This window comes from Aythya fuligula, chromosome 4 (genome assembly GCF_009819795.1).
Source record: "Aythya fuligula isolate bAytFul2 chromosome 4, bAytFul2.pri, whole genome shotgun sequence".
NCBI lineage: Eukaryota > Metazoa > Chordata > Aves > Anseriformes > Anatidae > Aythya > Aythya fuligula.
This window is the reverse complement of record NC_045562.1, coordinates 58,092,979-58,119,836: the sequence shown is the minus strand read 5'-3', so window position 1 is coordinate 58,119,836 and position 26,858 is coordinate 58,092,979. Positions and strand designations below refer to the sequence as shown.

At 40.8% G+C, this 26,858-nt stretch overlaps 1 protein-coding gene across 3 annotated transcripts in view; it reads right to left on the bottom strand.

Moving 5' to 3' along the window:
• CCDC149 (coiled-coil domain containing 149) overlaps positions 1–26,643 on the bottom strand; it is a 48,927-nt gene extending 22,284 nt beyond the window's left edge. For all 3 annotated transcript variants that reach the window (XM_032187229.1, XM_032187230.1, XM_032187231.1), the window contains exons 1-6: positions 26,586–26,643; positions 18,254–18,415; positions 17,678–17,716; positions 8,502–8,609; positions 2,607–2,723; positions 909–1,081 (exon numbers count right to left, since the gene is read on the bottom strand). In XM_032187229.1, coding sequence (XP_032043120.1) covers positions 909–1,081; positions 2,607–2,723; positions 8,502–8,609; positions 17,678–17,716; positions 18,254–18,415; positions 26,586–26,633 — 647 coding nt within the window. In that variant the 5' untranslated portion in view covers positions 26,634–26,643. The remainder of the gene's footprint in view (positions 1–908; positions 1,082–2,606; positions 2,724–8,501; positions 8,610–17,677; positions 17,717–18,253; positions 18,416–26,585) is intronic.
• Between the last annotated feature and the right edge of the window lie 215 nt (positions 26,644–26,858).

The following is a 26,858-nucleotide window of genomic DNA, read 5'->3' as shown; positions in this document are numbered from 1 at the left end:
GTAGCTAAAACAATACATTTCTTCCTTACAAAGTCAATGCACTTGGATTAGACAGCTATTAAATATATTTTTGGGGTATAAAGGTTTTATATAATATCCTTTTTTTGTAGTGCTATTGCTGCTGCATTAGGGTTTGTAGCAATTTAAAAGAAAAAAAATTGACACTGACATCAGGAGCATGGGGCTTAAATTGATACAGAACTTGGTAGGCCATACAAAACAAAACAAAACATTGGAAATGCTGGGAGGAACTAATGCCTTTGGTGTTACACTTTCCTACCTGAAGTGTAAGTCTCTGTAAAGGGAAAGTGTCTTACAAGCTCTATGTCACTTTAACGTACTTGTTGACATTAAGGGAGGTACCTGCCATAGCTCTGCCAGCAACTCTTCTCTGTTGTCCTTAGCAGAGACCATAAAACACTTTTTTTTTTTTTTCCACAGCAGAGACAAGAATATCTACAAGAGTAAGTTCATAAGCAAAGCGTTGTTGGGAAATCGTTCCCTGTAGACAACCTCTCCCTGTGGTGAGATGTCCAAAACCATTAGCTAAGAGTACTTGAAATCCATGTTTACAATTCAGGCTTAGCCCATTACAGCTCACCAGGATTTCTTGAAGTACTGATTTTTAATATTCTTGGTTTTGGTCCCATACAATGATGGGGATGAAAAGGCCTGCACTTCTCTTGCTTGTCCACATTTAGCAATATTTGGGAATATCACTTACATCTCTGTAGCCAAATAAAACATTAGTAATTTCCTGCAGCTTGACTTTCTCAATATTCTTTGAGGGTTGGCTAGAGCAGAGACAAAATAGACAAAACAAATAACTAAAATCTCTTAGTTATAATTCTAGGATGTATTTTCGTTAAGGTTTTGTTGTGACTCAGGGAGCTTTGTCGTGTACTCACCTGTTCTCCATACACAGAGCATCTATGTCAATGATACGATTCTCGTGTCCTCCTAGGACATGATTAAGTTCTTGGTTTAGTCTGTCAGATTTATCTTGGTAAAAAGAGCGTTCTTCTTTAACATCCTGTAACTCATCCAGTGCAGCTTGAAGATCATGTCTCAGAGTCTCAATCTGAAAAGAAAGGAACTGTTTTGAAGTCTAGAAAAAAATTGCATAGTGCACAAACTGAAAACAACAACAAGCACTATGTGTCTGAACAGGATTGATTTTGGGAAGTCAGAAGTCTTTCCCAGGATTATAACCTCCGGTATTTTTACCCTATTTTGGTATTATTTTATTAATTTCAATTTAAATAACCTTAGCAATTGCACTTGTTTTTGCAAAATTTCTACAAAATGACTAAAAGGTAACAGCAAAATAAACCTTAATTCATACAATAGTTTTGCTAAGAACACATTAAGCTTGTTTTAGGACAGAATTTCCAGGACTCCAAGGTTAAACTAAACAAAATCAGAATTTTTCAAATTTGGAGGATGAAATTAAAAAAAAAAATCTGTAAATTTTTACAGAAAAAAAAAATACAGAAAAAAAAACAGTATGGGGAATTTGTACTAATTACAGGATTTTCAGCAATAAAGCTCCACAGAGTAAGAAAAGGAACTGAGAAAAGTACTAAATAAGCCAGCATGGAACTGGCAGGGTGAGCTCTGGTATTAAACAAAAGGGTGAAAGAGCCCAGTATAGAAAATACTCGGGGACAAAGAGCTTCAAACTTCCAAGGAGAGGAAACACTGAATGTTGAATAAAGCCTGCAATGAGCTGAGAAGTCTCCATGTGCAGCTCAAAAAACTCTGATAAGCTAGAGAAAGACAACAGAAAAACAGGTGACGAAGCCACGTGCTGGACAGATAGAGAACTTGGGAACAGAGGTCACAGAACAAATCAAATTGGGAAAAGAGCAAGTGCAGGCAGCAGTCCTTCTGGTAAACTAGAGGAGTACTGCATTTGGAGTGAAGACTAAGAAAGAGAAATTTGCACCTTCTCCTGGATCACAGAATGGCTCACTGAGCGTGTCATTGGTAGAAATAAGCATGGATCAACAGAAAACATAAACCCTAAAAACGACTCAAAGATATGAATCAGTATTAGGGAAAGATGGGCTGCATAGTGCATGGTACATAACAGTAATACAGACTTGAGGTAGGAAGAAGAGAGGCCTTATTCAAGATTTTTTCAAAAGGAAGGGATGAATGGCTAAAACATAGGAGGAAGAGCAAACAACCTTAAATCTCCTACTGAAAACTTGATTCAGAGGAGTTTGATTGAATTTGATTCATCAGCCACAACATATTGTGTTGAATACTACGCACAACAGCTTTCACTACATCTCTTTCATCGACGATACTGTTCTCACAAGTTGTTGCTGTACACTACAAGAAGAGGATCATCAATCATCTTGAGAAGGAATTCCTGAGATCAGTAAATTCGGTAATCACCATGCATGCATGCTTAAATCAGTGCTCAATAAGAAAAAGTAAAAAAAGTAAAAAAAAAACAGTAAAAAAAAACCACCACCTTCATCACTATGTGCAGTGCTAATCAGCCGCCAGCTCTCAAAACACAAGAGCAGCTGTCATTTACTTGCTATTACACCAGCTCTGTAACACATGACAGTGCGTGCCCATTTCGTTATTACCTGTTCTCGAGCCTTCTCCAACTGTTGGACAAGATCCTCACGTTCATGTGCTGCAAAGTGTCGAGCCCCAACTTCATCATCTCCAAGTCTTTGCTTTGCTATTGTCATTCGAAGGAGCTGTAATTACAAAGACAGATTCCGTAAGCAAGAGAACATGGGCTGTAGCATCAGAGTACACCTGTGTGAGAAAGTAAGGCCATCAGATTTCATCCCTTACAGGGCAAACAGCTGGTATTTAAACCAGAGGGAATTTTCTGAGCTGAGGGCTCAATCCTTGTCTCAGTGAAAAATTCCAAACACTCAAACATAACATGAGCTGCGTTAGGCCCTGCAACAATAGTCACCAGAGAATACAAATGCTGAAAGACCAAGCAAACACGAAAATGTGGTCAATATTTTTTAAAAGTGACAGAACAAATTCTGGTGAAACAAAGTAGACAATTCTCAGAAAGTCATTTTCAAAAATTTCATAAAACCTAGAAGAAGGCAAGGTAGGGATCGGTCTCACCTCCCAGGCACTAAGTGATAACTCATGAGGAAATGGCCTTAAGCTGTGCTTGGGGAGGTTTAGGTTGGTTATTAGAAAAAAAAAAAAATCACTGAAAGGGTTGTGAAGTATTGGAACAGGCTGCCCAGGGAGGTAGTGGAGCCACCATCCCTAGAGGTCTTCGAAACACATATAGACGTAGTGCTTAGCGACATGGTTTAATGGTGGACTTGGCAGTGATAGGTTAAATGCCAGACCAGATGATCTCAGAAGATGATCTCAGTCTCCTCCAACCTAAATGATTCTACAAGCAGATCTTAAAGTTACCTGCAGCAGAAAACAAGCAGTTTTCCTAGTTAAGGAAAAAAGACACAAGCTGGCTTGCCCAGCTTCACTTCACCTCTAGCACTTAAAATCCCTGTGCTACACCAGTGCAAAATTCGTATTAACACCTGTTTACCTGTTTATATATTTGATTGTGTGTTTTTTGATTACTCAAAAAAAGGTAATTCATGCTAAAAACAAACAAACAAAAGGGCCAACAACAACTGTGTTGGCCCAGACGTGCAAACATCTAATGAACTCATCAGCTTTGTGCCTGCTGAAATTGACATGAATAAATACATTTGTATTAAATACCTGAGGCAGGCACCAACTACCTTGCAAGAATTGTGGAAGACGGCAATAACAGTCTACAAGGCACTCACATTTTCAGCTATTTATGCTGTGTACAACCAGGCAAAAGTGTTGCCTCCCCGTAGCCTAACTTGTAGGAGCTCCACAGAGACTAGAGCAGCTCGCCATGATAACCAGCCTGACTTTCCCCATATTCGACTGCACCCAGGAATTAATGTACATCGTTATAGTGCAGAGTTAGAAAAAAATGAATCTTCTGAAGTAGAAGATTGTACATTAAAATCTATCTTAGGTATTTATGGGATGCCAGTCACTAGAGCTGCAATGTGCCAATTAAAATCCTGCTGATGCAAGACAGACTACCAAAATCATCCTCCCCGCTTATTTCAGCTCCAGTTCAGTGCAGCTCAGTGCAGCCAGTACCGCTTGATCTGATAAGCAGTTCGCTTGCTCAGGGGAAGCAGTGCACCCCCACTTCACTCCTCTGGGCAAACTGCATTTCCCTCTCCCCAGAGAAGTGACAGCACAGTCAGGAAGGCTGGATGGATGCTAGAAGATACAGTTCCTATTAATTTTTTATCAAAACAAATAGCAAACTATTAACTCAAAAAGGCTGCTAGCAAATTCGGGAATGATTTTATAGCTATGGGATTATTTTTTTTAAATGCTAAAAGGCTGATAAGCAAAAGGCATGGTAATGTGATTTAATTCAGTTAGATTAATTAAATCTTTCTCCGAGATTATCAGCGACAAAGGTAGTCGGAAACAAATGTAGTAACATTTTAAGGACTCAAACTTGTTCAGAAAAACTGGAAACAGGAAAAAATCACAGTTGACCAAGGTCCTCAGTGCCTGCAGCAGAGCAGAAGTCTGTAACGGCAGGCACCAGGCTGGGAACTGTATCAGAGCTGTGACTCATGCACGAAGACTGACCCTCCTCCAGCCCGGGAGAGGGTGTGCATCAGAGGCAATTATATCCGCGAGCAATTATTACTTGCAAGGTCAAACAGTCTGCCAATGAAAGGAAAACTCTATTTACTGAGAACTTTGAGGAAAAAAAAAAAAAGTATGAAGTCTTACAAAACAAATGCTTCAGGAACCCAAATTCGGTCTGTAGAAGCAGCCCTATAACCATGCAGAGAACAAGGTAAAACACCAATCCATAAAACCAGAGAGTGCTTCTCCCAGCCAGTTGGCCAGTCAGGGAGTTGACAGGGCAGAACAGGCCACGTCCTCTAATTCTGCGCTGCGAATGCCTCATGAGGCAGCACCACCTGCTATAAAATTCTTCCCTTCGCTGTGACCCAAACAGACACGAAGTGTTATGCCAGAGGGTGAAGGGTTTATGTCATATTTTAGTGTTTTATCATAAATTTTATACACCTGCCCTCTGGCTGCTCTATTTTTATTTCTATCAGTCAGAAATCACTGATGAAAGAAGCAGTCAACTTCATTTTGCAGCCACAATAGGTTAACACCCCTCAGGAAGCTGCAAACAGCGTTCGTGGCAGAGTGGATTTAAATTAATGGCACCTTACCAGAGACAGCTCCTGTTTGTCAAGAACCAACGTGTTGTTAAGCAAACCAATCAGTGTTTCAAGTCATCAGTCTGTGTTACTTAAATATTACACCTTTCTCTTAATCAGTGTCAGCTAAAATAATTAGCCATGAAGTAGCAGCTCTGTAGCAGTAACACAATGCCCCAGACAGGCATCGCTGTGATGGTGTGCAGGCTAGGAGTCAAAAGGCAATGCCTGTGCCAAAGTTTTATGTTCTCGGTTATCAACAAAAGATGCAGAAGGAAAAGAGGAACAAGCACAAAGAGTAAATTCTTCGTGGAAGGCAGAAACCATCGTGTTTAGCCACAGTTGCTGACAGCAATTATCTTCACCACATTGCCTACAAAATCCTAAGGGGCTGACCACAACTATGCAAATCTGCAGCATTACCTCCCAGTTCTGCCCAAACATATGCACCACATTTGATGTTCTGCACTGTGGCTGCCTTACAAGAAGGAACTGCCAGTAACACAGCAGCTACCGTTTTCCATGCATCTTCCTCTCACTTAGCACTGCCCTCGACAGCTTACAAAATAACTTCTTTCCATGGGTAGGAATACAAGTGAAGGCAACTGAGTCATCTAGTCTACCAGAAGCCTCCAGTTTCTCCTGTGCCTTCCATTTTCTGCCCTTTATGAGAAAGAATGAGATTTCATAACAATCCTCCTCTAAGTTTCAGTAATTGTTCCCCACGCATTGCTGCCAGAATGTGAGGAAAGGCAGGATTTACAAATAACTGTATCATAAACATAGAAGAGTTTTCATGTGTCAGAGCTGATACGAGATTGTGATCAATCATAAAAATGAATAGTGGTACATATCTGTTGCTGGAGTGCTGCAGTCTGACTGCTGCTGGATTTCTGAAACTGCAGCAACAAATTCTTCCAGAGACTTCCTGGACAAGTTTTATTTCTGCCTATTTGACTCTAGTTGAAACTAAATGAAAAAATTAGTCCAGTTAAGGCAAATGCAAGCAATTTGTCATTGCCTAACTGATGACGTACTTAACATGATTTCAGAAACACGTCAACTCTCAGCAGTTTAAGGTCTTCTCGCTAATCCAAGTGACTGTACCCTACTAGCAGCAAACATTAAAGCAGTTAAAAACAAGTCAAGCCTTCAAAACATTTTATTATCAATAGAGCTAATGTGTGATATTTAAAGAGTTGTGTTTTTTTTTCTTTTTTAGTCCTACAAAGCTCTTGCCACTCAGTGACAAAGCCTGCATGAGTCACCCCTGCTCAGACACAGGCAGAATTGTTCATCCATAAGCAGCTTCACTTGCTGCAAAAGCAGCTGTTTGTTCATCTCTTGCCAGAAGTGAGGTTGACGTAGGCCAGCTGGGCAAGATGCCCTCCCTCACTTTGGAAAAAGCAAAGGGAAGAATGCAGGGGAAAAAATGTAAGAACAAGCAAATTATTACAGTGCTTTGTTTTGTTTTTATATATCCCATGCGTTATCTGGACTTCAGCGCCTCAAGTAACCCAGCTGCCAGTACAGGAGAACTGATGAGCAGAACAGAACGGCTTCGGGAACAAGCGTAGAATTTTATCACCAAAGCTAGAAGGCAGAAAAATCGGACACAGGAGGAAAGTGTTAAATCCCTCGGAGAGATGGAAATGCTTTTTTAGGCACTTCAAAAACCAGCAACCTGACTCTAAAATAAGCTCTATTTCTCCTTTACTAGAAAAGTGAAGAGTGTGTTCCAAAAATGAAAATCCCAGTCTAAATTAATCCCTCTCTGATGCGATTCATTCCTCCCCCTCTTTATTTAGTGATGCAGTATTTTGCACCTTTTGGACAGGGGCATGGTGGGTGGAATGACTCTTTTTATATTCCTCCATTCCTTGTAAGAGTCACGAATTTAAATTCATGCCAAGAATACAGATATTCCACAGACAACCAGCTAGTACCAAGTTAAGTTGCAAAGGCAGGTCTAAACAATGCCATTTTGATCACAAAGAAGCAGGCCCTGTGTTAACCAAGATGATGTTGTTGTAAGGAATTAGAACAGGTACAAAACCTCGATACTTAAATATGCTGTAATTGTACCGCCTTTGTGCTCTGCTTGGATAGACAAATCCTTCTTACGTGTTCAGGACTGGTTTGGGGAAGGCTGTAACATTCATACCTGGGAATTGCAAGGCGCTGCCTTCTATGCTGTGGTAGAGTTCAAACGATTATACGTAAATAGAAAGAGCCCTGGGGAAGCTGGTCTTTGAAGAAGTTACACAAAACGCTCTGCATACCACAAATTCAGGTCTCATATGACCATTGCACCATCTCCCTCCACCCTTCCAGGGAAGACCTTTGTGACAAACACTGAATAACACTGCATTATCGCAACATGCTTACATTTGAAATAAAATAGCATGGAAAGAAAAAACCCGCCCGAACAACTAAAATAAAACTTTCTAATCACATTTTTAAATCCCTTAACATTAAAACGGGAGTTCAGGGAGGAAAGTTGCTTGCTCATTGTTCATCTCATTTTTTACTTTGTGAACCACCTCACCTGGTCTCAGATTCAAGCTCTCCCCAGTTTGATCTCTGAATGTACTTTTGCATACGCTCCAGCTGTGAATGTTACACACATTTGGCTTGAGTTTAAATATTTCAATTAACAGAGACAACAGGAGTTTGATTAATACCAAATGGCAGATTTTGAGCAATGTTCCACATAACATGCTAAATTTAGCAATAAAATAAATTGTTTATGTAAGGGGAGCAGAATGAGGGCTTAATACAAAGATAACTATATATATTTGAGATCACCTGCTCCATATTGCTGAACGGAAATATTACGCCTCTCCTGGTTTTATCATCTACTAACATTTTGCATTTCCATTGCAGTGAAAAATATCAGATGACGAAGATGAAATGCTTATGCATATAAGGCGAAATATTACTAATAAAATATATTTAAAAAAAAACAACCCTGAGATCATTAAAGTGAGAGACGATGCAGAAGTTATAATAAAGGTTAAGTGAGCAAAAGTAGAATACAAAAATATAAAATAAGCTGCATTTCTGGTATCCTACATGTGCTTCTTTTGTTCTACTGTTTTGAGAATTTATTATAACGCAAATATTCTAGAAGTACTGTAACCCACTGTTTTAATTTATTTCTTTTTTTTCCTAAGAAGTAAATGTAAAATGCCAGCACAGTTTACATATTCCAGATTATTTACCGATAAAGTAAATTGGTAATACCTTATTGTCTCCTTGTACTTCTCCCAGTCTCTGCTGAAGCTCCCTGATTTCTTCTCCCAGATGCTTATTTCGATCTTGAGCCTCATTCAGTAGCTGAGTAAGATTTGCCTAGAAAAGAAGCAAGTATCACTCAAAAGTTAGTGCCTACGGAGAAAAGTCCAAGTGGTGACTGAAACAAAACACTAGATTGACTCTTTACCTGACAACAATTTTTATTGTTGTTGGTACCCAGCCTTCACACTTCACTAGAAAGAGAACAAAGGTCACCAGGGCTCCTTCATCTTCAACAGCAGACAACACACACAGCATGTGTGCATCCCCGCTTCCAGAACAGCATACAAAACCCAAGCAAAACAAAGTGAAAATATCTATCCTAGTTCTGGCGTCTTGGCTGGCATGAAGAACAAAACACAGAGTGCTTTGACAGTATTTATACAAAGTTGCCAAAATTATAGTGTTAAACTTACATATAATTAGACAAATGGCGTAGCTGAGAAATAATTATGACCTGATTATATTCTCATAGTGTTTAAAGCAGAGTGCTATCCAGTAAGGCAGATGCCAGGCAGAGTCCCCGTCCCTGTGTGGAGCTGTACCATGGATATCCAGCGGCACACTTCAGACACAGTGTGACTTGTGGTGTTAGGCAGTAAGGAACCCTCAGCAAAAACAGACAAGAAAGCTAGAAATGAATTCACTCAGAGAAGAAACAAACAAAAAGCCCCCCAGGTAAGTCAAAAGTTACCACTCACACTATCTTACTAAGTCGTAAGATGAGAAGTCTGGTCTATACTTTTACAATTAAATTCCACCAGCTTGATCACTAACCAAAAAATAAGCACTGCCTTCCTTTCCAATCTCTGATAGCTGAAAAAGAACAAATACTACAAATAAATGCATTATATTTGCCCCTAAAAATATCTCAGAAATACACAAATATTGACTCAGCACAGGAAAAGCGTATCAAAATGACATCTCTTCTAAGAGCATTACAATAATCATGGTGGCTAACACGCAGTCTCTCCAGACATTTCCTATGGTCAGGTAGGTATGTCATCCAGTGCCATAAACCTGAAGGGTATAAAAAAATTGGGAAAAGAATTTTCAGCTCTTTGAAGCATGACTTGGTAAAGCCCCACGAGGCTGTATTTCTAGGTTAACCTTACACACAGTCCCTGGGTTTGAGGCCAATGCTTCAGCTGACTGTTCCCAGCTCTCTCTTAATACCTGCTGTTCACTTTTAGTGCCCCTACTTGCTGTTCTCGTATTTCTGCTCCCTCATTTCTCCATTTTGATCTCTTTTTCTTTTGCAGTCCTGCTTTCCTACCCTGTCATTCTCACTTGACAGTCTCATAGGATGTGTTTGTGGAGCTTTCTCTTTAAAGCCCATACACTTTCAAACCAACAAGGTTCTGACAGCCACTGCAATCTGCTTGTTTACTAAATGCTATTTCCACGTCTTGTTTTGTATTTGAGACAACTGTTGGCATGACTGTGGCTAGGCATGCATCCAACCAATTGCAGGATCAGACTACTGAACTACAATCAACTGGAACTTTCGTACATCGGTATATGAAAGAGCTGGCTCCAAACTCCAACTGGACTAAATGAGGCGATGGTTTCAAACTTCTGGACAGGAAAAATAACTCCAGAAACTGATGCTTCCTACTAGAGTCACTGTTTCAAGCCCGATTCACTGCTACAGTGTCTTCTTCAGGTGGTCTGAGATCAAAGGCTCAGAAGAAAGTAACCTTCCCACAATTCTGGAAGAGATTAAAGCATCTTTTAAATTACTGATAAACCTAAAGACTACAAATAAAGTAACTTGGGAAAAGACCGTAATAGCACAAAATGTGAATATCCAAAAACTGCAGGGCCAAAATTACCTGCCTGTCATTTGGTTTTCAAGACAGCAACCACCTAAGCAACGTGAACAGTTCCTCAAGTGTGCTTTGGAAGAATTCATTTTTTTCCACACGTGAAACAAATGAGTAACAGTCATTTATAGACAGAATGAACCAAGGAGCTTCACAACACATTCAGTCAGTGGTTCTGAGAGGTACTTCTTAATGGCTGTTTAAAAGAAATAAAACAAAACCCCCATGTTTGCAGGAAATTGCATTTAAGCTGAAGTATCTCTGGCTAATGCTGGATGCAATTTACTTTGAAGAAAGCTTACTTTCAATCAAGGCCATCCAACAACCAGACTGAGCTCGTTGAAAGGAACACTATTTGCACAATCCTCTCCAAAAACCTTCCATTTATAAAGTCCTTTTTTATGATGAATCTGAACAACTCCTAACAGTGCAGCAGCACATGTAATTTCAACACCTGGGAAGAACTCAGCCTCACTAATCAGTGCTTACAGCTACAGCGCCAGGATTCCAGCAGTCTGCAGTCAAAATCTGGCTCCCAGTAAGTGCAGAAATGCATTACCATGCCTATACTAAATCGTCCTGCTCAGATTTATTTCCTTTAAAACCATTTCTCTGGGATTGCAATTCTACGCTGAATTTTATTTGTCAGTCATATAAATGACTGAAAGGGACAAAAACCTCTATACTCGAGACAGGGATTTTGGAAGAAACTTTAAAACGGGGAGTTTTAGCCACCAAAATAAACCAGCCTCATTTAGGTATGCTAAGAGCATTACAATGAGCTAAGTATAGCCGTGCTCCTTAATGCAAAGCTTCGAGTCGACTTCTGCTCCACCAAAGCAGCCGAGCGATGTCACAGAGGCAACCTCCAGCAATTACTCATTTCCCTGGCTTAGAGGTCCCATACAACATGTAATTTAGATTGTTCCCAGTTTTAAAGGTTTTGGCAAGACCTCATTAAAGCTCGCGGTTCAAAGTAGATAGAAGGAGAAATATTTGACTCTCAGGTGCTCTGCTGGGCTTAGGGGAGCCGGCCAAGAAGATACTTTGAACGACACCTGGGCTTGGTAGCACGGCTTTGGCACATACAAGCAAACACACCATATGGCTGAGAGATGATAAAGCAAACAATGGGGGACTCGCTTCGGGAACCTCTAAGCGTGTATTTTTTGAAGAAAGGGGAGAAATCTGTGCAAGGAGAAAGGTGATTCATTTTTCCACCAGGCAACTTCTCAATATTCACAGACCAAACACCGAATTCACTTAGAAATTCAAGACAAGCCACTTCAGCAGACCATGAAGTTCCTTTCATTTACCTGCGTCGCACAGAACAATTCTCAGAAAATTAGTCAAATTCAGCTCTCTGTATTCAATTTCTCCAACAGTTCCTTTTGATTCTAGGTGAAAACTTAAAAAGACTCCTTTGACCGCCAGAGACTTCACTTCTTTCACTCATACTACTCAAAGCTTCATCTTCAGGTGACGTAGAGAGATTTCTCACCTGGGGCTGAAGGCAGGGAAAGATGCAGAGGTCTGCACCCTTGTGCTGCCTCATCTTTTCTTGCCTCTGCAACAGTCCAAAACAGTGGGAACTGTCCGTGTCTCCTGCCTTCTCTCAACACAACCATTTGTAATAGTAATTACCAGAGAGTGCTTCATTCAAGCGTATCGGAGAATCTCTCCAGAGCTCTGTCCACCTCTGGAGACTTTCAGTTTATGGTATTCCTGAGCCTCTGCAGCATGACAAGCAATTTCTTTTAGATGTCTGCCACAGGAAGCTTGCCTGCACCACCTGAGCACAGTCCAACCCCCACTGCCACACTAGATATTAGAAATTGTGCCCACAGTGCTTTTCCCTTCAACCAAAAGCAGAGAGGCCACTGGCAAAGATCCCACTGGATGCTAGGAAGAAAGGAGCAAAAGGATTAACGTGGGAGTGCCCAGTGGGAAGCACCTGCCTTCACTAGGTAGGGAAATACAAAAGCAACATAAATCAGGACAGACCAGAGGGCAAACGATTCAATTGTTCAGTGGGGTGGGATCACAGACCTGACCCTTTTCCACTTATGACTTTGTTAAAATTCTCAAGAACGTTTCTGGGACAGAAGGTTGAGGAGAGCCTTATTTTAGCTGTGCATGAACATCTCAAACTACTGCCGAAAATACCTGTATTTATTTATTAACCCGAGTCCGTAAATAGCTGTCAGACAGCAACAGATCTTTGCTCACCACTGACCCACAGAATTTGAACTGATGACCCAAAAAGAAGAAATATAAATAAAACGTAACTCCAAATAGTCTCTGGCTTTATGAACTACCCTTGAATTTGGCTCCCTTAACTATTTTGCAAATCTAGCCACACATTCACAGTGTTATTTTTCTTCACACCACTTTAAAAATGATGGATAGTAACACATTCTTTAATATACTTCTCAATTCTCTTGCACATAAATCTTATCTGACATTTAAAAAAAAAAAAAAAAGGACTTTCTGCCTTTAGACACTGTGATACTGTCTGAAAAAGTAATTTGGAATGGGGAGAAAGGGGAAACTTCAAATGTACCTCTACAGTTAAAATTTATTTTTAAATAAAAACAGGCATTTCTGAGCTGCAGTTTACAGTCTTTCTTTTAGCCACATCTTCAAACAAAGAACACCGAATTATAGGGCAGATGGAAAAAAAAAAGTTTGATGAAACATTCAGCACACTTGCTGGGTGCGACTGATAGTAAATTTAATTGTGGTTTCTCCTGCAATGTTTTCATAGGATTGCAGTGGCTGAATTAATACAGAAAAAACTGCTTTGCTTACCAACTACCACTGCTGACTCCAAGGCAGAACAGATGATCCCTCCTAGCACTACAGGTTCCTTACTATAAAAAGCAAAAATTATTCCTCTTTTTAGGTTGAACAACTATGTACAGCAGACTTTTAAAATTATAGTCTTGGGTATATTAAACAAAATGCACTTAAAACGGGTCAGTGAGTTTGGCCAGGTGCTCCTTGTTCACCCATGCAGGCCTCCTGGAATTTTTGCCTGACTTCCTCTTTGTTAGGATGCCTCACTTTTGAGCTGGGAGGAGGTGATCCTCATGTATTAGCCAGCTTTGTTGGGCCCCTCTTATATCTGCGGGGCAGCTTGGGCCCCGCAGATACCATGAGAATTTACCTTCAATGTGGAGGTTCCATAAGGTACTTCAGTCTCCCCGTACTTCATACAGCAGAGTACTGCATCAGGTTTTTGTTGTTGTTGACAGCAGATGAATGTATTCAAAGATAAATTATTAAATTTGGCTTATACAAAGACTCCTACACTAGGACAGGAAATTGTTTCATAGAATCACAGAATGGCTTGGGTTGGAAGGGTCCTCATAGATCACCCAGTTCCAACCCCCCTGCCATGGACAGGACCGCCACCCGCAAGGCAAGGCTGCTCAGGGCCTCGTCTAACCTGGTCTCGAACACCTCAGGAGCTCGTTTAACAGAAATAGCTGCTTGGAGACTTTAGGGACAATTTAAACTGTTATAACGCCAAAAAAAAATCTCTTCAACATACTGTGTGCTGTGTCTGATTAACAGAATATTTATCGAGAGTATGCAGGTGCACGGGTGCGGACTAGCATCCCTACTCCACCAAGGTAAGACACAGCAACCAGAGAACAGGATGTTTTAAGCATCAAGTCTGCACAGCACTCAGAATTTTGAAGAGGGCCTGTCACATCTACTAGAATCAGCATTTCATCGCTCCCAGCCTCTTGTTTACTGCAGAATCTACATGTTGAAGAGCAACAGTGTCATTTCACAAAACATAATTCACAGCGTGGCCAAGAAATTCTGAATTTTGCATACTGTCACCTGTTCCTGTCAATGGGATGCCAAATTTCAGCATGCAGAAACCAAAAATCTCTCCAGTGACGATGCTCTCGCATTTTGAAATCCATGGGAATGTTGTTCTCTGAAGTGTCGCAAGAGCAAACGATCTCACTGGTTTTTGTCTGCTGCCTCACACTACAGCAGTCAGACACGCACCTACAAACCCGAGCGAAGCGCACAGGTCTCAACTTGGCACATGCATAATGTTCTTCGTCTCCAAACCCTCTGAACAAAAGAGGAAATCACATTAATCTTCACAGCACCCGTGTGAGATAAATACAAAATGATTGCTTACCCTGTACTGTGCTTTATCTGAAGATTTTATCTCACAGGACTCTGAATGCAGCTTTTGTGCCCCAGCACAAGGCTAGCAAAACTTCCTGAATCCATTAATTAACAAATAGCCACACTAGTCATTTTTTTCTGATGATGTCAAAAAGAGTCATAAAGTAATCCCTGAAGCTTGTTTCAAAACTGAGCTGTGACAACTGAGTGTATTAAGCTGGAAGCTGGCAGCAGAAGTGAAAAGGATGGAGATGGGTCCATTTGCAGCATGTCACAACATATTGCCACCTGCGACCTCCAGCCTTTCGGATGTTCTGCCTGCCCCCAAATGCCACGCTCATGAATTTACAGAAGCCAAGCTGTCTGACCAAAGACTCAGTGAGTGGTTAACATGCTCCCGTGATGTCAATGATGGCTGAAGCAGTCAGAGTCTTGGCTTCGCTGAATCACCTTTGTACAACTCTGGGTACCTCTAACAGAGTCAAGGTCCGTGACTTCCAGGAAAGAGATGCAAAGGTTCCTGATGAGACTTTTAGTCTGACAAACAGATTAAAAAAATAAAGCTGCACAGCAGAGACTCTGTAGACACAGCAACATTTTAACACACCTTTCAAAATTGGGAGTGTCTGTTATTTATCATCTCTGGTGAATTCTCACATCAAAATCAACTCTTCGTTACCCTTACCTTCCTGAAACATTTCACCACTCCGTTAGTTATCCAACAATTACCCCGCACCTGGCACAACATGACATGCCATTCAGCTGCAGCATTTAATAGCGAGTATTTGGTATAGAAAGAGGCCAGGAAAGCATTTACTGCTCATAGGCTGTGCTAACAACACAAACAGCAAAAAACTAGTGCAGGAGATGAGATTACAGTAGCACAATTTCTCATTCCTGCTTCTGTTGGCTGGCAGAAGGTGTACACCTAGAGCGATCTTGGATTATGTCAGAGATGTGTACCACCACACACACAGCTTGGGGAGAGAAAACACTGCAGAGCACTGCACGTTAAGATACCTTCTATGTGAAACCAATTCCACACAAACACAGTCTGTAACTGCTTGCTGATTGAAATTGCCCAGTTGCATGACATTTCCATCGAAAACAAGAAAACTCTGTGTTGTGAAACAGTGAGAGAAGGCACTTTATGGAAGAGAACATATTTTAAGAAGTCACAAAGCGTAATGAAGGTGAAAAATGAAGAAATGAAGGACAAAAAAATAGCAAATCCAACCCACATATTACATTTAGGGCTGTAAATTGCAATTTCAACAATCATTTCTCATTTGTAGTACAGAAATGTAAGGGACAGCAAATTGTTCAGCAGGTCACGTTTTCATCTCATTCCTGACCACAAGAACAGCATGTACGTTTGTGTCACACAAAATTCATTACAGGATCAAGATCTCTGTTTTCATAGAGCGCCTGGGAGGTAACAAATTTCTCTGCAGGCAGCTAGGTTTTTGGGCAAAAAGTGGATGGCAAAGTCCAAAAGAGCATGGAGAACTTAACTCCTTCTTAGATAAGAAAAGGCTCTCTAAGAAATGTGTTTACATGAATAATGGAAAAAATGTTCAAAACTTTGTTTTATTATGTTTTGATGCACTTCTCAAATTAAAACTACACTCTTCTTCAGAAAGGTTGTCCTAACTACTCCAGATTATATACCTTGTACGCTACAGACAAACTTCAAGGGGGAAATGAAAACTTCTGAAGTGCGCTAACAGCCTGTTAATGTACAGCCTGAAATATATATTGTCCTTGGGGGAGACCTCTACAATGACCCCATTTGAGAACAAGATTTTCTTTCTTTCTCTGTTACTCAGCATGAATGTATAACTTCCTCACACACACACATAAAAAAAAAAAAAAAAAAAAAAAAAAAAAAAAAAAGATTATAATAATAAATGACTTTCCAAGCACTTAACATGTTAAGATTTCCCAAAACTTAACGCAACTGCAACTGTGATTTTCGACTAAATTCTGCCAACACTTTAGAAGCAAACATCACATTTGTTTGTTTTGAAATATGGGAGAGGAATGAGAACAACATCCATGGGATGGCAAATCTCCCTTCCTACTAATCTCTGCAATGATCCATATACTGCATTGCTGGGGGCTTTTTTCATTTCAATTGCATATTCTTCAGCTCCAATTTGAGTAGTCACAATGCACAAACCCTTATCCGGCCATAAACTTTTATTGGAACTCTGCTGAAATAACAGAATTTCAGATAAATTATGTGAAGTAACAAGCAAGTTAAATGATTCTATACTGAGACACTGACTTCTTGGCAGCTATTTACGTGCATGAAGGTGTTAATATATCTCCTCTCTAAGTCTAGTTTAAAACCATCAAAACACCAAGCCCCTAAAAAAATAATAAAATAGCAAGAACTACATGCAAACTCCTCGGGAAAGGATGATCAGTAAAACTTTTGACCCATGTTTGAAGCAGTCCAAGTCTGAGGCTTCCATGACTAGCAATTACAGTAACAACTTTTGTCCTTTGGGTTCTCCTACCCTCCCTTCTCACACATTTTGCTTTGGGTGCTATTTTTTCTCTAGGAATTAAGATAGTATCAGGCTGTAACAACCAACATCCTGCAGCAGGGACACTGTCCGTGGTTCTCTGGAAAAAAAAAGTGAGTAGGCAAAAAGATTTTCAGGGGAACCATAAAATGCAATTACAGTTTTTCTTACCACTTATAACCCATAGAACCCAAATGACCTGGGAGAGTACCTAATGGAAAACAAGTACTCACAACAATAAATTAACAACTATGGGATGCAGACAATGCATTCCCAAACTGCTTCTGAAGTATGAGAAGTTCTGGCATGAATCCATTTTAGGATTCAAAACAAGAAGGATAAACAACGAGATAAAGAATCTCAAGTCTCTGTACACTGACCAATTTCAGTCTTAAGTGAACATAAAAGCAATAGCCATATATTCTAATTAATGATGGTTCAGATACTTCAGAATGAAATATATTTACAAGAAAGCACAAGAAGTCTCAATTCAATATTGGTGCACAGAAATGCTTGCTTTTTACCAGTTTTCATGGTTAATATTTTCACAGTTTTGCAAAAAACTTTCGTAGCAGAATAATAATGTCAACTGAAAAATAAATCCTACCTGTTTCCTCTTTTCAGGGGGAAGGGATGGATCCCCATCCTACAAATAAACAGACATACATTATTGGCAACTTATTTCCGAAGCCAGCATCTATATTAACTTTGCAGATCAAATTTTAAAAAACATGCATTTTAACTTAAAAGTTTTCAAAATTGTTTCTGAACTACTGCATGTTGATTAATACCAGTAATATTAATTCCACGTTAAAAATTTCTCTAAGGCTTAAGATTTGTTTACATTTCTGGAACAGCAGGTCATTACAAATTTACTTTGCATTGTTTTTCATAACGGTACATTAAGTTGCTGTGGAATAATAATGCTGCAGTCAGTTTTTAAATGGAATTATGACTGCAACTAATTTTCGCAGAGCACAAACTGTCTTTCTGTGTCTTATATAACAGCCACTACCTCATCAATGCGGAACAAATGAGTAATAATATGATCAGGACGGTACAACTGCAGGGCTACTGTAAACAAGTACCTAAATGTTTTCTACAGCATGCATTACAGACTGCTTTTGATATTCTGGCTGATTCCTCTCCCCCAGTTATACAGCATTTGTAAAGAACAACCTACAATCAGCTCCCGGTACTTCTTTTTCAAAGACTGGTGTCGTTCCCGCAACTGATTGGCCATGAGCTGGTACTGGTCTCTTTCCTGTTGACAAGTGTCCAGCTCTTTGGAAAGGATTAGCAATGCCTCCTTTTTACTTTCGAGCTTCCTCTTGCACACCAGATACTGCAGAAGAGGAAAAAGAAATAAAATAACTGTAGCAAGCCATTTGTGCTGGATTCAACACTCTCAAGCTTTTCTCTGAGAAGAGCGAAGACGATTCTCTGCAGGGGATCAAACTCCGTCACAAGCCTTCTTAGCTTATTGTTAATAACCACAGAAAAGAAATGTATTGTTTCAGAATCTTGAAATCCACTTGCAAGGCCACATGCTCTCCTAACTACTGTGCATTAGAAAACTCATCAGTTCACATTTCTCTTCTTTTGCCTCATATAACAGTATGAAAATTTCTAGTTGTCTCCACAACACAGCTCTGCTACTAACAGGCACTTCTCACCCCATCCTCCCTTCCCTCCCCATTGCCAGCAATATCCTCTGGGCTCAGTCTCCCTCCCAGGTAGTGCAAGACAGCCATGTCATGGTAGAAAAGGTGGCGTGAGTGGCAACTGAAATGTACCTGAATCAATTATAGTGTGATACCCTATAGGCACAGACAAAAGAAATGACTTCAGTCCCTCCGTGTGCTGTGATACTATACATGCTTGTTGAGCCGAAAGGATGTTAAAAATGCAGGAATATTGCAAGCATGTGAAGGGAGAGGGAAGACAGAAGTGAGCCTTCCCCTCCTGTCACCGCCTCTTATGTGCAGGGCTCATGCACAAAGAGAAGCACAGCTTGCAAATCTTAGCTCTTCTGCATTAGTCTGATCTGCTTCGCTGCCCTTCCCTATTGAGAGGAAGAGAGAGAATAATGTCGACATCACCCTTTCCTGCAGTGGCTGAATTTTACCTATCAGAAGTTTCAAGCAACTTTTTTCACTTAACGTGGTGTTCAATCAGCAGATTCTTCTCACCCATCACCTGACACTTCTCATTCTATGTATCTATATCTATTTCTGATGTTACGCACATGAGATGTGACACTAAATACTTTCTCAATGTGCTCCGCAAGAGATCAAATATCACAGCACTCATGAAAACAATTTATAGTTTCATTATGTACTCTGACAAGAATACTTTGTCATTATGGGCTCTTGCACAAAGCAAGAGCATCAGCACTTCCATACTGTTCGAGTCAGTGCTGTTCTTTGGGACAAAAATCATCACTTGTATGTACCACTTGGCTTGGAACTGGCTTTGTTAACCTCAATTTCAAGTAAATGAGAAAGGGAAAAGGGAGTTTGGCATAGTAGTACAGCCAACATTTTCCCAAAATGGTAAATGCTTACTTGCAAAAAAGCCGGAAGGGGATGCGAAAAGCAATTCCAAGAAGGATTTGAACTCTCAAAAGGACACTTCCACCTTGGATTAATTTTATTTCTGGCACTACTGAAGTTGAAAACCTGCCATAAATTTACTGGATTATGATGCCTTGGCATCAACTTTACAAAGGCAACTGTACCTATGTACTTATGTCTTTACTGATACCTTACACAAATGTCAAGTCCCCTGATAAAACACTGAAAGGCATCGGAAGCTAAACTTTAATATTGTCAGCAAGAGATTATAGTGACATGGTAAACTACTCTAAACTTGATAAAATCATTCTTTCACTTACAGTGAAATACTTGTCTCTGACAATCCATTTCCTTTTTTTCCCTGTTTCATCTCATGCCTTATTCCATTGCAAAACACGCCTTCACTGAACTCTTTTTAAGTACAAACGATCTGGCACATTAATTACAGACAAAACGGAGTAAAAGCAACCCCCCATCACTTCAAACCAACCCAAATAACTTTGGCCACCAGCCGAAGGAGCCGAGGCCTCACTGGGGCACAGTGGGAGGGGAGCGGGGGAAACGCCTGAGCCCAGGAGGGGCGCAGCTTGGGCAGGCGCCATGCCACAAAATGGCGGCCTGCGAAATGGCACCCCACAAAATGGCACCATGCCACAAAATGGCGGCCTGCGAAATGGCACCCCACAAAATGGCGCCATGCCACAAAATGGCACACAGCTGCCAGAAGCTGCGAAGAAGTCAACAAAAAAAAAAAAAACACCTTACCAGGCAGGAAACGCAGACCTGGCGCTACACAAAACTGTGGACTTACCCAAATAAATGGGATGAAAATAGTAATAATGGAGAGTAATTGGTTTCCACAGATTTATGGTACAAGAAAGGATAGTCACGGCATTCTTTTGGGATTTGATTATTCAGCAGAGCTATGTTTCCAATTCCAATTACCATTTTTGGAGGAAAAACAAATTTTACAAAGAGACACCTCAACGAGTTTATTCAATATATTGTTAAACAAACAAACAAGGTATGAATAATGGCCACAAGTTTACTTAGCCACTGTATACCAGGAAAGGACTATACACAGGAAAATACCTGAGTCCCACCAACAACCTCCCATATAGGAACAAATGAGTGCAGCAAAGTTGGTATACTGTCCAAAGGAACATAGGAGTTTAATAGTTTTTTGTGGGTTTTTTTTGGAGCAATACAAGCAGTAAGGAAAAATTTCCAATGTAGTCTGAGAAAAGTTATTCAAGAGATGCTTCTGGCATTCATACAGAGGTTTCTTCCTCTGCACTTGAAGAAAAAAGGCTACATCTCACATAATGCCTATCAGTGAGACAAACAAGTGGATTCTGTTATCTACTGTAAGAATATGATATATTCTTATTATTTTTGTTTCTTTTCAATTGACGTTTCAAAAGAATCTTTGAATTTAAAAAACAAAGTTAAACAAGAACCAGCTACTATGCCTGCAATCTAAAAGCTACTACATACAACTTTTCATATCTGCCTAGTGACTTTTATCTACCAATTCACTGTTATCTGCAATAAAGGAAATTATAATTGCTACAAGGAAGATCATAATAATTAAAGGAATATATATGACACCCTACATTACTGCCTGAACTGCTTTACAGCCAGATAACTACTTTAGTGAAACTGAGTAAAAAGAGACTGACATTACAGGAAAGTGGAACTGTTCCAAGGTGACCCTCTACATCAAACACTTACTATTTGTCCATTGCTATTTTTAGAGACAAATCTGGATAGATCTCATTAACGACGCCACAGACATGGTCTAATAATCAGATGAAGCTGGAACACTGTCAAGGTTTTAGACTTTCTTTTTTTAAACCAACAAACACACCAAATTCTTATCACAAAATAGTTTATTTTAACTTTGTACAAATTACTGGCTTATACTTGCCTATTTTATGGCAATCAGTGCCAAGGAGGAAAATACCTTATTTCCTGAGGCTAAAAGTAAAGATATTTTCTCCAAATTCTGCTTTGAAATCAGAGTGGCTCATACCTTGTATTCTGTTAATAATCCAGGACTTGGTGTCCTCCCAAATGACGACGGGCCACCAAGCTGTATGTGGACCTGGAAACCCATCATCCACCACATTCTCAAAGAAACTGAATTCGATTCAATGTCTTTTGGACAAGAGATCCTACTACTTTTTAACTGCCTCAAATGTCATCAAATTTCTTCTCACTGCACTCTCAGAGGCAATTTTGCAAATAAACTGAAGAGTTTCAAAATGCATTACAATGTCACCATTTGGGGTCTTTGCTGACCACGTTTCAGTGACGTTGCTTCCCTTGACTTCAGGTTTAAGTCTTCAATTTATCTGGAAGAGGCAAGCACTCAAACCCAGAGTGATATACAATTACTGGCCATTTGCATGCCATCTCATGTTTTATCTCAAATGAATTCTGAAACAATTCCATTTCTTTGGTTTTCCCACATAGCACCAACTCTGCCTTTTCTACAGCCCAGTGTTTCCTTCACTCACTACTCCTTATCTGTTAAAACACAAACCAGGATGGCATCACTCACTGAAATAAATATAAGCTGCTCCCCTAGAACTTGTCCTGGTGCCAATATTACACCACAACATCTTCACTGATTATTTAAGATTCACCACCAAGCCAACTGATTTGATAATTCAGAACTATTTCACAGTGTGGCCCAGCCCTTAAGTTCATACACTAGATTTACGTTACTGATTTCTGCGTGTCTGTTCCTCAACATCCTTGTGGCTATCATACTCCAATCTGCAACATGGACACATGAGAAGCAAATGCTTGTTTTGTTGCCTAGAAGTCCAGCATGCAGGTCTCTGGCGCCTCTCCCATAGTTTCCAAGAACTTTGGAGAGCAGTAAGTCACAGCATCAGCTCCTTTAGCACTCCCACTCCCTTTTCCAAATGACAAAGCCATTATAATGCCAACAGTCACCCAGGGAACTCAGAGCACCCACTCCACTTTGTTCTTGCCTACAGTCGCTGGCATTTGCCTGTATTTTGAAAAACCCTGGGACAAGTGGTCTCAAACCCTGCATGGTCCCCTCAGATAGGCTTGGTTAATTACATTTCTTACCTTGTTTGAAAATTCAGATACGCTGTAATCATGAAAATCTCAGTAATTTTCCTTCCTTTTCTCTAAAGTTCATATTAAAAAAATGTACAACCAATGGCAAAGGTGTGTTCTGCCAATTACAAACAGGTTAGGTTTCTCATTCTCATTTTATTCACAATTCATGTCTGGAGCATGTGGTTAATTCAGCTAGAACTACTGCTCAATAGCTGCACGTTAGATAAATCATCCCCCCAAACTCTTTCTCCAAGTTTTAACTTGCCAATTACTATGGAAGGGAGCTTGAGAGCACATCCATATCATTTCTCCCTACAGTGCCCAAGACCACACACAGTTAATAATCAAGAAATAGCCTCCTGAGAATAACAAATTAAATGGAGACTAAATTTCTTGAAAGTAATTTTAGGAAACACAGTCATATATGAGTAGCTGCAAATAGCATACAGTAAATGCTACATTATGTGGGAGGTGACAAGGAAAGTGAAGCGTTTTGACATTGGATTTAATTCTAAAAATTGCCAAATCCGAGGGAGAAGCCAGCAGAAAGAACGGAGGACAGCCACTCTAGTCTATGGGTTTCCTAGGAAACCTTCCTGCTTCCAGTGGAAAACACTGCCAGAAGTACACGTTCTCCAAGCAGTATTAAATTAGGGCCGGTGCCAACTCCCAGCGAAGTTAATGGAAGAACAGTCACTGACTTCAGTAGAAAGGAGACTGAACTCATAGAAGTCGTCTCCCTAAAGCAAGGACGGAGGTGGTCTTGCACACCATGCAAAAGTGTTTTTTCCCTACCACACATGATCTTCTGGTGCTGTTCAACTCAGCCTACCACCCCAGGATCATGCTGCCACTTACTCATTTCCCAGTCACTAGTTCTATCACCATCCTTAGGTCATAGGATTCCAAGGGGGATTATACAGAATTCAGGCAAAAACTGAAATCACACCTTTCTCTAGAACAGAAAACACAGAACTGGAAGCTTCTACAACCTCTCAAAACAGAACTACCTCAACTACCCTCAAACAACACTCACATATCGTAGTTTTCATTCCTATTAATGGCATTTAGTTACATTTCATCTCTTCCACACAGGCAAGAAAATGGAGCCAGGAAGGAATTGACTCACACCAGTTGTATAAATTCACAGCTTAGCATAGCCATAAATAAGCAAGTCAGGCTAAAAAGTAAATATGTGTACTGACATTTATAAACACTTAAAAGCAAACAAACAAAACTCTATAGCCAAAATTTTGGTGACAAAATTATTTTCAATAATTCTCTTCTCTTCAGTGAAGAGTGCCACACAACCACCTTATAATATTTTCTTTCTAGCAGTACACATAGCAAAGCAGCTAATATCTGTCACATTGTCCTTTTTTCGTCCTCTTCCAGGTGGGAGAGGTATCTTGTTTGCATCAAGGATTTTATCTTTTTTTTGTTTATTATTTTAAAAAACACATTCAAATGGATGGGCCCTACTCTTGGGATAGTATTTTGAGACTTACAAAACCATTTGTTTCTGAAGGATTTAGGCCACCATCTCGGTGGTGGCCTAAGGAAGTTCTTGCCATGGCTCGGTTTCATTCACGTCAAACAAACAGTTAATAGCTAGTTAGTTAATAACAGTTAATATCCTACTGCCTTACACTGGCTTTTAAATATCATAGCTAGGGACTATGCAGTGATGTAAATGTAAGATAAAAATCTAGACCCCAAGCAAAAATTATGTAGTAATCCAACAGAGTACTTCACTTTTTATATATACTCATCCAAGACAGATACTTGAGCTCATCACAAGAATGGACAAAATTTATGTGGATTCTCAATCCTGAAGCTTGTTCAGTTTGCAAGATTATCAGTGGAAATAATGACTCCTTCTGCTCTCAAATATTTACAAAGTTGGCTTTGTTGCAGTATTACCTTCTACATAACTCTGTTCAGAGTTAGTACACGGTACACATGGCACAAAGACTGCGGAGAGTACCAGGTGCACTCAAAGCCTGAAAGACTGTGGGATGAGTGGAAATCATACATAAGCAAAACAACATGCAAGAATCTGATGATGAGCATAATAAAAGCAGAGAAAGAGACGTGAAAGGGTACAGAGCAAAAGGCACTGAAGTAGAAAACAGGAAAAAAGAGTAAAAAGAACAAATCAATGTGTTTGTTTTTTTTTTAATGAAGAATGAAAAACCCAACTAAAAGAAAATATACAGCTGTGTGTACAAGTATTTGTATATGTATATATATAAGGACAAAAATACATATTACCACTCATCCTAACACCTGCAATACCAGACTTAAACATATTACAGCTGCTTTGACAGGTATTTCAATAGGAAATGGAAATTCATTTCCATACACTCAATTCTCCATATTTGAAAGGTGACAAGTATGTGACCACTGATTTGAATCCACTGGCTTCTGCTCTTTTAGGTCAAGAATTTGAACCCCATTCTGCATTTCACCTGTTCAGCATCCACAATGTGAGAGTGTTTATTTGGATTTATGAAGTCTCTTCCTGCCTATGTTAAGTCTTCTGCTTTGACAGCACTTCAAAATGTTTACTGAATGTGTAGGGAACAAAACATAAATTACCTAGCAGACACTGAAACTGAGAGGCCCAGATAAGCTCTATACCTTTTCCTGAAATTGCATGCTGAGGAATACAATAAACTGTAAAAACAAAAGTTACTTCAGAAGTTAGAGCCACTTTCTGAGACCTACTACTGTGAAGGTAACTGCTAAGTTGCACAAAGTTAATCACACCAGCCAAAGGAAGAGGAAAGAAGAAGAGGGAAGCCCTGGCAGCTCATGCTACAGACTTCACACAGTATAACAGGCTGCACACCTGCTGTGGGAACATGGAGAAAGGAAGAAAAAATGGAACATAAATCACTATACCTCTAGTTGTTCCTGAAAATAATTATTTATAAGTATTTGCAAGAATGTAGCTGAGCAGCCATTAAACTTCAATACAATCAAGAAATCCCTAAACCAGAAAGTGTTCAAGATCGAGCCTTTATTTAGGTTAAATCATATCAAAGGTCAGAAAGTTATACAGGAACCCTAGATGAATGACTTTTTAAAGCCAAGATCAGGGACATTTCCCTTGAGTGCACCTTGTGAATTGTCTCTGTTTCCCTACCCTTTCCTGCCACGTAACACCGTAACACTACCCCGCCCACACGCAGAACTCCCCTTTGGGAGATGAGATGCCAGGTGCAACACTGCACAAGCAGGACACTGGCAGTGTGCTTTTCATTTTTTTTTCTTTCTTTTTTTTTTTTTTTTTTTCTGGGTTGTTTTGTGTGTTTCAAAGTACCATGTGCATGGAAAGGCTCCAGTTCGTTCTGGATGCAGAACTTCTGAGAGCTGAGGGCCTGAGGCCACGCTCAGGCAACGCAGCGGAGGCAAAGCCCTCCTGAAATCGGAGGAATTCACCTGTGTAATTCACTACGGGGCTTTTAGCACGGACACAGTGGATACATTTTACAATTTTATTTTCTGAAAGCCCTCCCCTCTCCTGCGGAAGCCCCCGGTCCCCGCAGCACCCCAGTGACAAACGCACCCACCCGCCCCGCTCTGGGGTCAGGTGCGCCAGGCGGGCGAGCCGCGCTGCAGCCGCCTTGTGGGGCCAATTTTGGGGCCGCCTTGTGGGGCCCTCAGCCTCGCTGCCGGCCTCCCCTCAGCACACCCGCCGGGGGTCTCGCCCCCAGGGGCCACCTCCCGCCCGCAGCCCGGGGCACGGCGGCCGCCCTGCGGGCATCAGGCTCCCGGCGGGCATCAGGCCGGGCTCCCCGCCTGCCCCCCGGCCCTGCCCGGCCGGCTCACCTCGCTCACCAGCCCCTGCCAGTCGCTCTCGCTGCGCTGGGCGCTCATGGCTCCGGCCGCCGGCTCCGCCCGGCCCGGCCCGCCGCCGAGCAGCCTGCGGGGAGAGGCGGGGCCTGGCGCCGGCCTGCTCGGGCCTGGCCGCGGCCGCCGGGGCTCAGCGGGGCTCCGGGGCCGCCTCCCCGCGGCTGTGGTGCTCCCGCAGGGCCCGCCCGGGTCGTGGCACAGCCAGGCTTGCACGCTGGTGGCACCCCGGAGGTGTTTCTCGCATCCTTA